This window comes from Pygocentrus nattereri, chromosome 5 (assembly GCF_015220715.1).
Source record: "Pygocentrus nattereri isolate fPygNat1 chromosome 5, fPygNat1.pri, whole genome shotgun sequence".
NCBI classification, from domain to species: domain Eukaryota; kingdom Metazoa; phylum Chordata; class Actinopteri; order Characiformes; family Serrasalmidae; genus Pygocentrus; species Pygocentrus nattereri.
The window spans coordinates 50,477,733-50,494,820 of record NC_051215.1 but is presented as its reverse complement, the minus strand read 5'-3'; the positions used below and the strand labels follow the sequence as shown (position 1 = coordinate 50,494,820).

Sequence of the window (17,088 nt, the reverse complement as noted above, 5' to 3'; positions counted from 1 at the left end):
GCTTAGCAGAAATATAAATATGTATGTTACAATGTACAGAAAGTATAGTATATACAGGTTAAAAAAAATATGAGGGGGTATGAACATGAAGGGAGTTATACAGGTTATAAACAAGTGAGCACTATATTTAAGACCCATTTAAGAACACCTTTCTTTTCCAGACAGAAATATTACTTTATTATAATTAATCATGAAGCAACATTTACCATCACCTTTCATCACTATAGTTACATTCTTACACAGCATGGATGAACAGTAAAAACATGAAGTAACCAACATCAATAAAATGCTACTTCTAATTATTTGTGAAATCTTTATAATTTACTTCAAAGAAGAATAAATAAAAACATGGAGTAAACATTAGGGTAGCCTAAGATTGTATCTTCATTTCAGTTTAGAAAAATATATATTTTACATTCTTTCAGCTTTAAGAGAAACACATTATCACTTAAAACAGTCAATAAATTACTGAAAAATGTTCTCTTATGATTTAATTCTATACGGCTTAAGATATTTTTACTCATTCTGTTTTTAAAAGAGTCCATTGCTTGTTGGGTACTGGACATTGTAGGACCTTCTTCTACCGTAGCGCCTCCTTATGGCGGCACAGCAACCACACAGCATACACTGAGAGAAACACGGAAAGATTAGATCAGAGAATCTGATAAGTTACTGATATTACTATTCCTGATATTAAAATAACAGGCTGTGATTAATCAGTGAGGATAAACTTCATTTGCAAGGTGTGCAAACTAGTAGGTGCAGACTGTACATGTATATATATTTTGTATGTTATCAGTTCTGTATTCACAGTACATTTCTTAGGCAAATAGGTTTTAAAATGTTTTGGCTTTACTTACACAGAGTGTAATCCAGGTGGGTATGAGAATGATGGCTATACTGCAGGGGATAATGATGGCCAGGGCCCAACCTGGAAATCCTCCGGTGCTGTTTCCAGGGAAAGTGGTGTTTGGGACAGTGGGCTGAGGAGTCGTGGAAGCTAAACCACTAACTTTGAGTATTTCAGCAAGAAATCCACTTGGTACCTGGATATTCCCCTCCACAAAAACATATTCTGAAACTGCCTGAATCACGGTATCGTTATCCCTAAAAAAATGAAATTAACATTTATATATGTAATAAACCTAATAGATTTCAATTGATGCACAAAAGCAAAGAAAGAATGTGTCTAAAGAAGAATTCAGACACAGAGTTTAGGCTTGACATCAATGCTTACTTGTAGTTTGCCTGTGGAAAGTTAAATGGCGTAGAACTTTTTCCATTCAAGATTTTGTTGAGCTGAAAAGGTATGAAAAAATTAAATACATAACAGCACATTTAAAACAAATGAGCTAATCAAAATGTAAATTCCTAAGTTTTTAATAGGCCCTTTTCACATTTCCATTCTTTTCTGCTGGAAGTAGTTATTGCACGGTAACACTGCTCCTGCTAAAAGCATTTACAATGGCAACAATGGAGAGTTGCGCATGTACAGCTTACTCAAGTGTTAGAACTTGAAGCAAAAACAGCCTGATCTCAGTTTCGATGGTTTGTCAACTGATAATAATGAGCAGAGGAAAACAAGAACTTTACACGTAAAAAAACATCTGGGTCTGCATTTCACTGCTGCTGAGTTACACTGAATGCAATACGAGCTTTAAAGTTGACGCTACAGCTGTTTTTCAGAGGAGCAGTTTATTTTTTCCCTCAAAAATGACCAGCAACTGAGAGAGCAGGTACTCAGTGGAGAGTAGGTTCTTTTTTTCGTGTTTGTCGCTGCAGATTAAATATTAAATATATTAAAAATTAAATATATCAGAAAACCAGCTGAGTGTTTATAAATGCAAACAAGAAAATGTCTATAGTGGTGCTATGGACCCTGACAACCTGGCACACCCCCCTACGTACGTGTGCAGCTTTTTTGCCACTTTATACGACAGGCAGTTCCGGCCACGCAGGCTGAAGCATTCTGTGTTATTTCGTCACAACATCAGGGTTTTATTGACTTTGACCGCCGTGGGAGGTGATACGCAAGCCATTTGAATGTTTTTACTTCTTACTTTGCTCACAAACAGAAAATGGACACTTTTATGATCACATTTGACTGACAGCTGCTTTGGTCTGACTCTGAAGATGAGACTACATGAAATTCCAGAATTGTCATCACCACTGAGCAGCTTTTCCATCAGCAGCTGTGACAGAACAACACCTGAACAACTTGAAATGCAGCCAGACTGCCTGGAACAAAACAACATTTGGTTTGATATTAATATTGATCTGGCAAAAATGGACAAAACTGAGCTACACTTGATATTGTGGCTGTTGGTGAGGACCACTAAAGGACTGTATGTGCTGGTTCTGATGATGGGAGGTGTATTGTATGGGGGGTGTCGGGAAGAACACCATGAAGTTGCAGTTGTCTCCTTTCTTTTTTTCGTTTCTTTATTAAACTTACACTTAAATTACATGTGCAAGAGCCTCAGTTGTGTGTGGTCTGTAAACAGAATAAGGCTAATCAACATGCTGAATTAAACTAACAAAATAATAAATCTTCTTAGCATTACTTCAATTACTTAACCATAGCTGAATTAGCATGACTTGCAGTTCTCTTATACAATAAGCCTATAATGCTAGTTTTCCGCTTAGCATGCTAATCCAACACTAGTTGCACATCAACACTACAACATACAAACTCTGAAATCTAACTAACTAACTAACTAACTAACTAACTAACAAACAACACTTACTTGGTTGGAATGCACGCACACAACTCCTCACATGCTATAATCTTGAGGCTGTGACCCAGCCAACCTGAAATGATACCTTACCTGAAGCAGCAGAGCTGAACATGTGCTCTATGCTCTGTATAAACTAAAACTAAACTGCACGCAAAAAGGGGGGCGGGGCTAGGCTTCAATGCCAGAGTCTTTCTTACAGTGGCAGTTTTAAGGCTCAGTCCAATTTGGTCAGACTCTAAAGACGAGACTACACGTTTTGCGAATGTGACGAAGCAGACTCAGGAACTTGAGAAGGATCCACGTGCAGATTTACTGGCAAAAAAGGCAATCCAAAACTTGTCGTCAAAAGGCAAAATAAAAAAAGGTCATAACAGAGAAATCAGTCCAAAAGGCCAGGCAAACAGAACAAAAGGGACAAAAGGCGAAAGCAGAATCCAATAGTTCAGGGAAAGGTTCAGAAACACCAGCAAGACACACAAAACAACCACTCAGTAGCCAGACACAAAGGAACTGGCAGTACTTTGCACTGACTGGCTGAATGAGAGGAGTATTTGAGGTGTGACTGATTAAGGAGATTAGGTACAGGTGATTTGAACTGGGAACAGGGCTAGTACATGGGAGAGTGAGACCTCTGGTGGTCAAATAGTGAAATGCTGACAGCAAATGGTATTTGGTTCATTTCTGGCTGATTCCAGGTTGTTCAGCTGTTCTTCTGTCACAGCTGCCGACTGAAAAGCTGCTCAGTGGTGACGACAGTTTGGGAATTTAGTGGAAGGAGCTGGAGAGCGAACTGCCGGCTGAGCAGCGAGTGGGCGGAGCTCGTTACTCTGACGTAGCAACGAGCTGCTCGTTAAGGAGCTATAATTAGGAGGAAGGAGCTGAACATTAAAACATATTAAACGCCGCGTTCACGGCCAGTTTATTCATTTCTTACTGTATTTATTTAACTGCTGTATTAAAGCAGTAGAGCACTCGAGGTTGTGTGTTATAGCGAATAACATCACAGCTGTGATGACCATAACAACCACGGCTGTGGTTGGATAGTGTAGTGGTTAACACCTCTGCCTTCTACACTGTAGACTGGGGTTCAATCCCCACCAGGTCAAGCACCCTACACTATACCAATACGAGTCCTTGGGCAAGACTCCTAACACCACCTTGGCCTCCCTATGAAAAATGATTAAATTGTAAGCTGCTCTGGATCAGAGCGTCAGCCAAATGCCGTAAATGTGATGATCTACGGCCACCGAATCACAGCCAGGATGGTATTTTGTGATAACACACTTCCTCTGTGTTCTGCCGCTTAATTGCCTAGTTTATTGTTAGCAAGCTGTTTCAACATCTCCAGCTAAGATGGATTATGTAGTGCTTTTTGTTATAGTTATTTTCACTTATCCATCTATTCATCACTCTATAGATAATGTTATTGTACTGTGATAGCAGTGAAGGAATTTTTCCACAGATCACGAATATCCTTTATTTAGTTTGGACTCCTGTATTGTGTCTTTGGTGTTCTCCAACAGTTCTGGAAGCATCCTCAAGTTTCAGTCTGGGCAACCAGATAAAGATAAAGTGGCACACCTTTCTGTGGTGAGCTGAAGTAATGAACACCTGTATTTCTGAGGTTTATACCTGCCTGAAAGGCAACAGCGGAACTTGTTTTACCCAGCGTTTACCCTCTTCTGTTTCTTGTGAAAAGGGTCTATTTGAGAAAACTAAAAGAGAAAACCTGGGACTGTCTCACACTCACCAAAACGTTGATGGTCTGTTGAATGGAACCATATGTTTCATTTCGGAGTTGAAGGTTTGAGGAAATGTTTACATTGCTGATTTTGAATCCAAAGGTAATAGTATATGAGTTGTTACCCGTTTCTAAAAGGGAAATGACGGGGTTAAAATGCTGAACTTACTCTGGTTGTAATACTGTATTAGTTATTTGAGGCTGTATATCGTTGCTGTTGGAAGAAAATCTTGTATGTTTATTTTTGCCATTTTCATTTTTTGACATAATTTGAAAGGGCCTGTTGTTCTTTACATTGTATTTAAATTTCATGACGAATAGGCCAAATGAAATGACCCAAAATGACTTGGAAATAACTCTGGTTCCATCGACTTACATTAGAAGTACAGTGGGTTTTTTCCTTCTCCTGTAAAGTTACATTTTGGAGATACGAGGTTTTGTTTCCGACAGCAGTAATATGCAACAGCCCTCAACAAAATTACACAAAGCATATAAAACAATTTGGAACAGCCACATTTTAAGTTAACTACAGAGGGGAGACTAATCAGGACTACTAGGGAAAAGAAACTCACTCTGATAGGTGACGTTCTGGATGCTCACTGGGTTATTCAGTTTTTGCATTCTGACATCTCGCTTCATTCTGACACTTGAGTCCAGTAGAGTATTGGCAGCATTAAGAACCTCTGCCTCACTGGGTAGAGTGGTCAGGTTCTTAAACACCAAGCGGATATAAATCAGCACCGTCCCCACTCTGAAACAAGACAGAACGTAAGAGTTTTTAATTACTTGCAGAATGAGATGTGATGTACAGTGAGACAGTGTTCTAGTAAAGGTGTGTCAAGCCCATGATATTAGATTAGAATTACATAACATTTTAATAAAATATGAATTTATCTGAAATTCAAAACCAAATAGCACTTCATTCATTTTAACAGTTTTAGCTGCTTTTCTTACTGTAATTGCTACCTCTGGGGTATGTGATCACTAAATATTTCAACTTTTCATTGCTATGATGGTACACAATTATAAATTTCCTTTCCTCTGAAAGTCAAGATTCTGTTGACAAGATAGGAAATTGCATCAGAAATCTCTTAATGGATGTTACAAATTTGTCTGCATAATCAGGATGAAACACACATACTGATACTGATACTTAATTACTGGTACTGACTCTCAAAGAAAAACGATTTATGAAATTAAGCCCTTAATTTTGCGTTGTGTGTAAAATCCGAAGTACAAAACCTGGGTCTAATATTAAATTCTGATTACATTCTACCACATAAGTAATATCGCTGGCTAGACTTTTGTACAGAAAAAAAAGGGCAGAACAAGGTCTATTTATTTGTTACAAGCAGAATTTATTACTGTTTTGTTCTTTTTACAAGACTTCCTTAGACAACAATACATTTTGTACTTTGTACAACTTGAACAAAGTTGTTACCTTTCACAATTAGGCTGTCAAGTTCGGTGCACATGTTTAAAAACATTTGAATGATTTTAGCTATTAATTTATATACTACTATAATTCGATTTTTAATTTTATCTCATTTTATTTTTAAGGCCATCTTATTTTTATTTCATCTTTAATAATATTGTGTTTTCTATTTCATTTATTCATATTTTGCTCTTGTGTGTTACGTTTTAATCTATTAACTGAGGTATTTCTAAAACACTTACGAGCTGATATGTGAACAAAAAGTGCTCTATAAATAACCCACAATATTATTATTATTGAACTTACTGAGTTGAGCTTGTCGTGGTATGTAAAGTTGGAGTTTGAGTTGTGCTTCTGTTGGGGGTTTTTGTTGGTGGCAGAACTATTAAAAAATTGTTTGGAATTGTTAAGAAACATGTACCACAATGACACATGAGGCAGAGTAAATAAATAAAAATGAAAAGATGATAATGGGAGAAGGTAATATACCATATGCATTTGAGAGTAGCCTCAGGAAGCTGGTTGGTTTGTTGATATCATCCTCCAAAAAACTGTAAACCATATCTCCAAGAATCTGATTTGATGTGCTCCTGAAAAACCAAGACATTGGAACTGAGAAATGTATATTTAAGTGTTATTGAAATAATTTTTTCATTGTTTTGAATCAGCTTAGCTGAGTGATTTATATACATACGTGAAATTTGCAATTTGAGGATTAAAAGGATGATTGCCTGGATCAGTCAGGAGTGTGTTCAGCTGAAAAAAAAGTTATATGAAGGAAACTACTGAAAGGCATAATAGATATGAAAAAATATTGCAGAGCTTGAAGAAACTCACTGCATTGTTGATGGAATTCTGGACTTGGATGTAGGTGTTGTTTCTGAAGTCAGTGTTGTCTGGCATGCTGACGTTACTAAGACTGATTATGAAGATGACCACAAACGAGGTGTCTGTTTTTTCTGTGCAACATCAGATGCGTGTTAATTTGGTGGATAAAACTACAAATTTAAAAGTAATAGGAAAATGTTATTCACGACTGTTGAAGGGTAATTCAATTAGAAAGGAAAACATACTCTCATATGAGATGTTCAAGACTTTGGTAGAATCACTGAAGTTTGGGAGTCGAGAGCTGAGCAGAGTTCTGGTGGCATTGAGGACCAAACTCTCACTGGGAACCGGAGAGGAAGAGTTGAACACCAGCTTGCTGGTCACCACTGCAGACCCAGACCTGATGGAACAAAAACATGTTGGTCATTAGTGAAGGAAGATCTTGCACACTTTAATATCTCTTAAATATACAAACAAAAAAAGACATACATTTTGGAGGGAGTGGTGGGAGAGGTCAACAGCAGATTGGTTGTAGTTGTTGGAGAAACTGTTGTAGACACAGCTAAGACAAAAGAAGAGGTGGTGGTAAGTTGAGTTCGTGGCTCCTGGTATGAATGACGATATCAAGACCAGACGTTGAAATGATGTTGTCCTTTAACTTACTACTTTGCATTTTTAGTTCATTGAGGAAACGGACTGGTTGTTTAGTATCTCCCTCTTGGAAGCTGTACTCCATGCTGCCTTCAACCTGGTTTGCTAAACTTCTATCAATGGAATTAAAAACGCAAGTTGATATTGACATTATTTATTACATTATAACAATTACACAAAGCAAATTTGGAATGACAATGAATGGCTGTCAGCTTACGTGAAGACTGAGCTCTTGGGTTCCAATGGCTCTGCATCAGGGTCATTCAGAAGTGCGTTTAGCTGAAGTTACAAACAAAGATTTTCTTTCATGAAGAGAAATAATATCACGGGTCATTGTGTCCATATGATTTAAATAAATTTTCCAGTGCTAGAAAAACTAGTCTTCAAAAGACTAATCAAATCTGAAAGAGAGCTTAACAAATTGTAAAAGGATACACAAATCAATTGCTATACAGACGTCAACTTGTAATTTAAAATAAAATTTCATGATTAATTCCAAAAGTTCACAGCTGAACACACAATGTGTTGTATTATTTAAAGAGGTCAAAGTTAAAGAGATAGACTAATACAATTTATTTGAGCTGAAGGAATATAATATGACTGTTAAGGACTAAATCATTGTTCCAGTCCCCTGAGAACCGTGCTGTTAGAACCCTAAATCAACTAGAAAGGATTGAGAGTCAGCTGATGATCTGAATGTAATGAGAACGTGTAGAGAAAACAATAGCTAGTACAGAGCAGGGGTCTCTTTGCAGGGGCTCTCTGATTCACTGCTATAGGACAGGGAGAAATGTAGACTCACTGCTTTATTGATGGAATTCTGCACTTGGACGTAGGTGTTGTTCCTGAGGTCAGCGCTGTGTGGCATGCTGACGTTACTGAGGCTGAATGTGATCAGGAGCACATAGGAAGTGTCTGTTCTTTCTGTGGAATAAATCAAATGTTGTCATGTTTGGTCATGAAACACCACATTTACGTACATTAGAACAACAATGTAGACATCTTTAACACTAAAATTCAATTAGAAAGGAAAACATACTCTCATATGAGATGTTCAAGACTTTGGTAGAATCACTGAAGTTTGGGAGTCGAGAGCTGAGCAGAGTTCTGGTGGCATTGAGGACCAAACTCTCACTGGGAACCGGAGAGGAAGAGTTGAACACCAGCTTGCTGGTCACCACTGCAGACCCAGACCTGATGGAACAAAAACATGTTGGTCATTAGTGAAGGAAGATCTTGCACACTTTAATATCTCTTAAATATACAAACAAAAAAAAACATACATTTTGGAGGGAGTGGTGGGAGAGGTCAACAGCAGATTGGTTGTAGTTGTTGGAGAAACTGTTGTAGACACAGCTAAGACAAAAGAAGAGGTGGTGGTAAGTTGAGTTCGTGGCTCCTGGTATGAATGAAGATATCAAGACCAGACCTTGAAATGATGCTGTCCTTTAACTTACTACTTTGCATTTTTAGTTCATTGAGGAAACGGACTGGTTGTTTAGTATCTCCCTCTTGGAAGCTGTACTCCATGCTGCCTTCAACCTGGTTTGCTGAACTTCTATCAATGGAATTAAAAACGCAAGTTGATATTGACATTATTTATTACATTATAACAATTACACAAAGCAAATTTGGAATGACAATGAATGGCTGTCAGCTTACGTGAAGACTGAGCTCTTGGGTTCCAATGGCTCTGCATCAGGGTCATTCAGAAGTGCGTTTAGCTGAAGTGAGAAACAAAGATTTTCTTTCATGAAGAGAAATAATATCACGGGTCATTGTGTCCATATGATTTAAATAAATTTTCCAGTGCTAGAAAAACTAGTCTTCAAAAGACTAATCAAATCTGAAAGAGAGCTTAACAAATTGTAAAAGGATACACAAATCAATTGCTATGCAGACGTCAAATTGTAATTTAAAATAAAATTTCATGATTAATTCCAAAAGTTCACAGCTGAAAACACAATGTGTTGCCTTTTGTAAAGAAGTCAAAATTAAAGAGATAGACTAATACAATTTATTTGAGCTGAAGGAATATAATATGACTGTTAAGGACTAAATCAGTGTTCCAGTCCCCTGAGAACCATGCTGTTAGAACCCTAAATCAACATTAAAGAATTGAGAGTCAGCTGATGATCTGAATGTAATGAGAACTTGTAGAGAAAACAATAGCTAGTACAGAGCAGGGGTCACTTTGCAGGGGCTCTCTGATTCACTGCTATAGTACAGGGAGAAATGTAGACTCACTGCTTTATTGATGGAATTCTGCACTTGGACGTAGGTGTTGTTCCTGAGGTCAGCGCTGTGTGGCATGCTGACGTTACTGAGGCTGAATGTGATCAGGAGCACATAGGAAGTGTCTGTTCTTTCTGTGGAATAAATCAAATGTTGTCATGTTTGGTCATGAAACACCACATTTACGTACATTAGAACAACAATGTAGACATCTTTAACGCAAAAATTCAATTAGAAAGGAAAACATACTCTCATATGAGATGTTCAAGACTTTGGTAGAATCACTGAAGTTTGGGAGTCGAGAGCTGAGCAGAGTTCTGGTGGCATTGAGGACCAAACGCTCACTGGGAACCGGAGAGGAAGAGTTGAACACCAGCTTGCTGGTCACCACTGCTGACCGAGACCTGAAGGAACAAAAACATGTTGGTCATTAGTGAAGGAAGATCTTGCACACTTTAATATCTCTTCAATATACAAACAAAAAAAAACATACATTTTGGAGGGAGTGGTGGGAGAGGTCAACAGCAGATTGGTTGTAGTTGTTGGAGAAACTGTTGTAGACACAGCTAAGACAAAAGAAGAGGTGGTGGTAAGTTGAGTTCGTGGCTCCTGGTATGAATGAAGATATCAAGACCAGACCTTGAAATGATGCTGTCCTTTAACTTACCACTTTGCATTTTTAGTTCATTGAGGAAACGGACTGGTTGTTTAGTATCTCCCTCTTGGAAGCTGTACTCCATGCTGCCTTCAACCTGGTTTGCTGAACTTCTATCAATGGAATTAAAAACGCAAGTTGATATTGACATTATTTATTACATTATAACAATTACACAAAGCAAATTTGGAATGACAATGAATGGCTGTCAGCTTACGTGAAGACTGAGCTCTTGGGTTCCAATGGCTCTGCATCAGGGTCATTCAGAAGTGCGTTTAGCTGAAGTTAGAAACAAAGATTTTCTTTCATGAAGAGAAATAATATCACAGGTCATTGTGTCCATATGATTTAAATAAATTTCCAGTGCTAGAAAAACTAGTCTTCAAAAGACTAATCAAATCTGAAAGAGAGCTTAACAAATTGTAAAAGGATACACAAATCAATAGCTATACAGACGTCAACTTGTAATTTAAAATAAAATTTCATGATTAATTCCAAAAGTTCACAGCTGAACACACAATGTGTTGTATTTTGTAAAGAAGTCAAAGTTAAAGAGATAGACTAATACAATTTATTTGAGCTGAAGGAATATAATATGACTGTTAAGGACTAATTCAGTGATCCAGTTCCCTGAGAACCGTGCTGTTAGAACTCTAAATCAAAATGAAAGGATTGAGAGTCAGCTGATGATCTGAATGTAATGAGAACTTGTAGAGAAAACAATAGCTAGTACAGAGCAGGGGTCTCTTTGCAGGGGCTCTCTGATTCACTGCTATAGGACAGGGAGAAATGTAGACTCACTGCTTTATTGATGGAATTCTGCACTTGGACGTAGGTGTTGTTCCTGAGGTCAGCGCTGTGTGGCATGCTGACATTACTGAGGCTGAATGTGATCAGGAGCACATAGGAAGTGTCTGTTCTTTCTGTGGAATAAATCAAATGTTGTCATGTTTGGTCATGAAACACCACATTTACGTACATTAGAACAACAATGTAGACATCTTTAACACTAAAATTCAATTAGAAAGGAAAACATACTCTCATATGAGATGTTCAAGACTTTGGTAGAATCACTGAAGTTTGGGAGTCGAGAGCTGAGCACAGTTCTGGTGGCATTGAGGACCAAACTTTCACTGGGAACCGGAGAGGAAGAGTTGAACACCAGCTTGCTGGTCACCACTGCTGACCCAGACCTGAAGGAACAAGTACATATCTGTCATTTGTGAAGGAAGATCTTGCAAACTTTACTAACTGTTTAATGTACAAACTAAGAAAAAAAAACATACATTTTGGAGGGAGTTGTGGCAGTGGTCAACATCAGATTGGTTGTAGTTGTTGGAGAAACAGTTGTAGACACAGCTAAGACATAAGAAGAGGTGGTGGTAAGTTCAGTTCGTGGAACCTTTTATTGATGCCTCAGTTCTAATGGTTGAACTAGGGTTAGGGTTAGTATTAGTCATGAATGCAGTGTCGTAAATTATGGACTACGTTCTGTTGAGGTTTTAGGTTTACATGCTGTTGTTGAAGTTTCAGATGTGGAAAATTGTTGAGTTTTTGATAATACCTCTATGGGAGACAGTGTAGAAATTATGTTTGAACTCATCATTGAATTAACTGTTAAAGTTGGACTAAGTATTGATGCCTCTATCGTGTTGTCTACATTGGATTGGGTAGAGGTTTGGGATTCTGTTATTTCTTTTTTAAACACAGCAGTAGTATCTTTTCTTGTGTTTAATTTTTGTGTTTGGAAGGTTGATACGACCAAAGTTTCAGCACTATTAGCTGAAGAGGTAGTTGTTGCAGAAACAGAAGATGGAAATGAAGGAGTCAGTATTGCTACTTTTGAGATAGTTTCAGACGTATTCACTGTTGTTGAACTTGAAGTGGAAAACTGCTGAGTTCTTGCTACATCTGTGGGAGACAATGGGTAAATTATGTTTGAGCTCAATGATGTTAGCAAAATTTTTGTTATGGTTTTCAGTGTAGTTCGGCTAGAGCTGTGTGACTGGGCAATTTTATTCATCAACATGAACTGTGGCAAATGTTACTGTTTTCAAATCTTCTGTCTGAGAAAAGTGAAAGTGACAAACTCTGGTCAGCACTGGTTGAAGTAGGAGTTTTTGCAAAAGCAGTGGGAGGAAACGTATGACTTGTAGATGTAGACATTGCTGTGGTTATTTCAGGTGTATATGATGTTATTGAAGACTTAGATATGGAAAGTTGCGTAGTGTTTGATCCCTCCTTGGATGGAGATACAGTGGAAAGAGCACTTGGAGTTAATGATGTGGTATCTAGAGTATGAGTTGACAACACTTCTGTCATGGTGCTAGATGACGATTGAGTGGAGCTAACTGATTCTACAACATTTGGTGTCGGTGTACTCATTTGAATAACTGTTCTTGTTGTAAAATCTTGTGTCCCAGAAGTTGAAAATGACATAGACTCACCATGGTTGGCAGAAGCAGAAGGTGTTTCAGAAGCAGTAGTGGACAATGATGGCATCAGTGAAGTCAATGCTGTGGCACTTTCAATCACAGTTGATCCTGTGTCTGTTGCATGAGGAGCTTGGGAAGTGTTTTCTGATTCCAAACTTTTTGTAGCAAAACGAACATAAGAATCTGTTCCTGTTATCAAATCTTGAGTTTGCGATGTTGCAACTGATGACGTTTCTCCACTACTGGTTGAAGTAGGAGTCATTGGAGATGGAGTGCTGGGCAATGAATGAATTGACGTAGTTGGTACTGTGGTAGTTTCAGGCATGGATGATGGTGAAATTTCGGGTGTGGAAGGGTGCTCATTTGTTGAGACCTCCTCTGTTGGAAATGCATATGAAAGTGTGCTTGGAGTTGATGATGTGGTAATTGCAGTATTAGTTGACAACACTTCCGTCAAACTGCTGAGTGTGGATTGAGAGGAGCTGTCCAATGCTATACTATTAGGTGTCAATGTACTAAACTGAATAACTGGTCCTCTTGTGAAATCTTGTGTTCCAGAACTTGACACTGATACAGACTCACCACTGCTGATTGAAGAAGAATCTGTTCTAAAAGTTGTTGTGGTAAATGAAGACATCAGTGCAGGCTCTGCTGTGGTACTTTCAGGCATAGTTGATCCTGTGTCTGTGGGAGCTAGCGTAGAAAGTTCATTTAGACTAACTGTTGTTGTTTCTGCAAGTGGTGTAGACGACACCACTAGGGTGGTGGTGAGAGGGGCTGGCATGGAGCTTTCTGATTCTACACTTATTTTTGTCAACATTTCAACAGCTGTCTCTATTCTTGATGTGAAGTCTTGTGTTGGAGATGTAGAAACTGGAAAAGTCTGGATGGTAGTGATCAAACTAGGTGTTGGTGATGGAGTGCTGGGCAATGAATGAACTGATGTAGTTCCTACTGTGGTAGTTTCAGGCATAGATGATGTTGAAATTTCAGGTATGGAAAACTTCTGAGTTGTTGAGGCCTCCTCTGTCGGAAGTGCTTGGGAAAGTGTGCTTGGAGTTGATGATGTGGTACCTGGAGTAGGAGTTGACAACACTTCTGTGAAACTGCTGAGTGTGGATTGACTGGAGCTGTCCAATGCCATACTATTAGGTGTCAATGTAGTAAACTGAATAACTGGTTCTGTTGTGAAATCTTGTGTTCCAGAACTTGACACTGATACAGACTCACGACTGCTGGCAGAAGAAGAAGTTGTTTCAGAAGCAGCAGTGGTCAATGAAGATATAAGTGCAGTCTCTGCTGTGGAACTTTCAGGCATAGTTGATCCTGTGTCTGTGGGAGGTATTGTAGAAACATCACTTAGACTAATTATTGTTGCTTCAGCGTTTGGTGTAGATGACACCTCTAGGGTGGTGATGAGAGGGGATTGTGTAGACCTTTCTGATTCTACACTTATTTTTGTCGACATTTCAAGAGATGTGTCTGTACTTGTTGTGTAGTCTTGCATTTCAGATCTTGATACTGGTAAGGCCACGATATTAGTGATCAAAGTAGGCTTTGTTGGAGATGGAGTGCTGGGCAATGAATGAACTGAGGTAGTTCCTACTGTGGTAGTTTCAGGCATAGATGATGTTGAAATTTCAGGTATGGAAAACTTCTGAGTTGTTGAGACCTCCTCTGTCGGAAGTGCATGGGAAAGTGTGCTTGGAGTTGATGACGTGGCACCTGGAGGAGGAGTTGACAACACTTCCGTCAAACTGCTGAGTGTGGATTGAGTGGAGCTGTCCAATGCTATACTATTAGGTGTCAATGTAGTAAACTGAATAACTGGTCCTGTTCTGAAATCTTGTGGTCCAGAACTTGACACTAATACAGACTCACCAGTCTTAACAGAAGAAGAAGTTGTTTCAGAAGCAGCAGTGGTCAATGAAGACATAAGTGCAGTCTCTGCTGTGGAAATGTCAGGCACAGTTGATCCTGTGTCTGTGGGAGGTATTGTAGAAAGATGACTTAGGGTAACTATTGTGGCATCTGTATGTGGTTTAGACGACACCTCTAGGGTGGTGGTGAGAGGGGCTTCCGTGGAGCTTTCTGATTCTACACTTATTTTTGTCGACATTTGAACAGCTGACTCTGTTCCTGATGTGAAGTCTTGTGTTTGAGATGTTGAAACTGGTAAAGTCTCGACGTTATTGATCGAAGTAGGCGTTGTTGAAGATGGAGTGCTGGGCAATGAATGAAACGATGTAGGTCCTACTGTGGTAGTTTGAGGCATAGATGATGTTGAAATTTCAGGTATGGAAAACTTCTGAGTTGTTGAGAGCTCCTCTGTCAGAAGTACATGGGAAAGTGTGCTTGGAGTTGATGACGTGGCACCTGGAGTAGGAGTTGACAACACTTCTGTGAAACTGCTGAGTGTGGATTGAGTGGAGCTGTCCAATGCTATACTATTAGGTGTCAATGTAGTAAACTGAATAACTGGTCCTGTTGTGAAATCTTGTGTTCCAGAACTTGACACTGACACAGACTCACGACTGTTGGCAGAAGAAGAAGTTGTTTCAGAAGGAGCAGTGGTCAATGAAGACATAAGTACAGTCTCTGCTGTGGAAATCTCAGGCATAGTTGATCCTGTGTCTGTAGGAGGTATTGTAGAAACATCAATTAGACTAACTATTGTTGTTTCAGCGTTTGGTGTAGATGACACCTCTAGGGTGGTGATGAGAGGGGATTGTGTAGACCTTTCTGATTCTACACTTATTTTTGTCGACATTTCAAGAGATGTGTCTGTAATTGTTGTGTAGTCTTTAGTTTCAGATCTTGATACTGGTAAGGCCACGATATTAGTGATCAAAGTAGGCGTTGTTGAAGATGGAGTGCTGGGCAATGAATGAAACGATGTAGTTTCTACTGTGGTAGTTTGAGGCATAGATGATGTTGAAATTTCAGGTATGGAAAACTTCTGAGTTGTTGAGACCTCCTCTGTCGGAAGTACATGGGAAAGTATGCTTGGAGTTGATGACGTGGCACCTGGAGTAGGAGTTGACAACACTTCTGTGAAACTGCTGAGTGTGGATTGAGTGGAGCTGTCCAATGCTATACTATTAGGTGTCAATGTAGTAAAATGAGTAACTGGTCCTGTTGTGAAATCTTGTGTTCCAGAACTTGACACTGACACAGACTCACGACTGTTTGCAGAAGAAGTTGTTTCAGAAGCAGCAGTGGTCAATGAAGACATAAGTGCAGTCTCTGCTGTGGAAATCTCAGGCATAGTTGATCCTGTGTCTGTGGCAGGTATTGTAGAAACATCACTTAGACTAACTATTGTTGTTTCAGTGTTTGGTGTAGATGACACCTCTAGGGTGGTGATGAGAGGGGATTGTGTAGACCTTTCTGATTCTACACTTATTTTTGTCGACATTTCAACAGCTGTCTCTATTCCTGATGTGAAGTCTTGTGTTTGAAATGTTGAAAGTGGTACAGTCTCGACGTTATTGATCGAAGTAGTCGTTGTTGAAGATGGAGTGCTGGGCAATGAATGAATTGATGTAGTCACTACTGTGGTAGTTTCAGGCATAGATGATGTTGAAATTTCAGGTATGGAAAACTTCTGAGTTGTTGAGACCTCCGCAGTCGGAAGTGCATGGGACAGTGTACTTGGAGTTGATGACGTGGTACCTGGAGTAGGAGTTGACAACACTTCTGTCAAACTGCTGACTGTAGATTGAGTGGAGCTGTCCAATGCTATACTATTAGGTGTCAATGTAGTAAAATGAACAACTGGTCCTTTTGTGAAATCTTGTGGTCCAGAACTTGACACTGATACAGACTCACCAGTCTTAGCAGAAGAAGAAGTTGTTTCAGAAGCAGCAGTGGTCAATGAAGACATAAGTGCAGTCTCTGCTGTGGAAATTTCAGGCATATTTGATTTTGTGTCTGTAGGAGGTATTGTAGAAACATCACTTAGACTAACTATTGTTGTTTCAGCGCTTGGTGTAGATGACACCTCTAGGGTGGTGATGAGAGAGGATTGTGTAGACCTTTCTGATTCTACACTTATTTTTGTCGACATTTCAAGAGATGTGTCTGTACTTGTTGTGTAGTCTTGAGTTTCAGATCTTGATACTGGTAAGGCCACGATATTAGTGATCAAAGTAGGCGTTGTTGAAGATGGAGTGCTGGGCAATGAATGAAACGATGTAGTTTCTACTGTGGTAGTTTGAGGCATAGATGATGTTGAAATTTCAGGTATGGAAAAATTCTTAGTTGTTGAGACCTCCTCTGTCGGAAGTACATGGGAAAGTGTGCTTGGAGTTGATGACGTGGCACCTGGAGTAGGAGTTGACAACACTTCTGTGAAACTGCTGAGTGTG

At 39.1% G+C, this 17,088-nt stretch overlaps 1 protein-coding gene across 1 annotated transcript in view; it reads right to left on the bottom strand.

Annotated features, from left to right (window-relative positions):
• Positions 1-359: 359 nt before the first annotated feature.
• LOC108415807 (mucin-17-like) overlaps positions 360-17,088 on the bottom strand; it is a 25,813-nt gene continuing 9,084 nt past the window's right edge. Inside the window, exons 2-28 of the mRNA XM_037538322.1 lie at positions 12,731-17,076; positions 11,570-11,642; positions 11,322-11,476; positions 11,085-11,206; positions 10,501-10,562; positions 10,296-10,396; positions 10,122-10,194; positions 9,878-10,032; positions 9,641-9,762; positions 9,056-9,117; positions 8,851-8,951; positions 8,677-8,749; positions 8,433-8,587; positions 8,196-8,317; positions 7,611-7,672; positions 7,406-7,506; positions 7,232-7,304; positions 6,988-7,142; positions 6,752-6,873; positions 6,609-6,670; positions 6,404-6,504; positions 6,221-6,296; positions 5,052-5,230; positions 4,489-4,610; positions 1,238-1,299; positions 861-1,107; positions 360-627 (exon numbers count right to left, since the gene is read on the bottom strand). Coding sequence (XP_037394219.1) covers positions 532-627; positions 861-1,107; positions 1,238-1,299; positions 4,489-4,610; positions 5,052-5,230; positions 6,221-6,296; positions 6,404-6,504; positions 6,609-6,670; positions 6,752-6,873; positions 6,988-7,142; positions 7,232-7,304; positions 7,406-7,506; positions 7,611-7,672; positions 8,196-8,317; positions 8,433-8,587; positions 8,677-8,749; positions 8,851-8,951; positions 9,056-9,117; positions 9,641-9,762; positions 9,878-10,032; positions 10,122-10,194; positions 10,296-10,396; positions 10,501-10,562; positions 11,085-11,206; positions 11,322-11,476; positions 11,570-11,642; positions 12,731-16,943 — 7,047 coding nt within the window. The 5' untranslated portion in view covers positions 16,944-17,076 and the 3' untranslated portion in view covers positions 360-531. The remainder of the gene's footprint in view (positions 628-860; positions 1,108-1,237; positions 1,300-4,488; positions 4,611-5,051; positions 5,231-6,220; positions 6,297-6,403; positions 6,505-6,608; positions 6,671-6,751; positions 6,874-6,987; positions 7,143-7,231; positions 7,305-7,405; positions 7,507-7,610; positions 7,673-8,195; positions 8,318-8,432; positions 8,588-8,676; positions 8,750-8,850; positions 8,952-9,055; positions 9,118-9,640; positions 9,763-9,877; positions 10,033-10,121; positions 10,195-10,295; positions 10,397-10,500; positions 10,563-11,084; positions 11,207-11,321; positions 11,477-11,569; positions 11,643-12,730; positions 17,077-17,088) is intronic.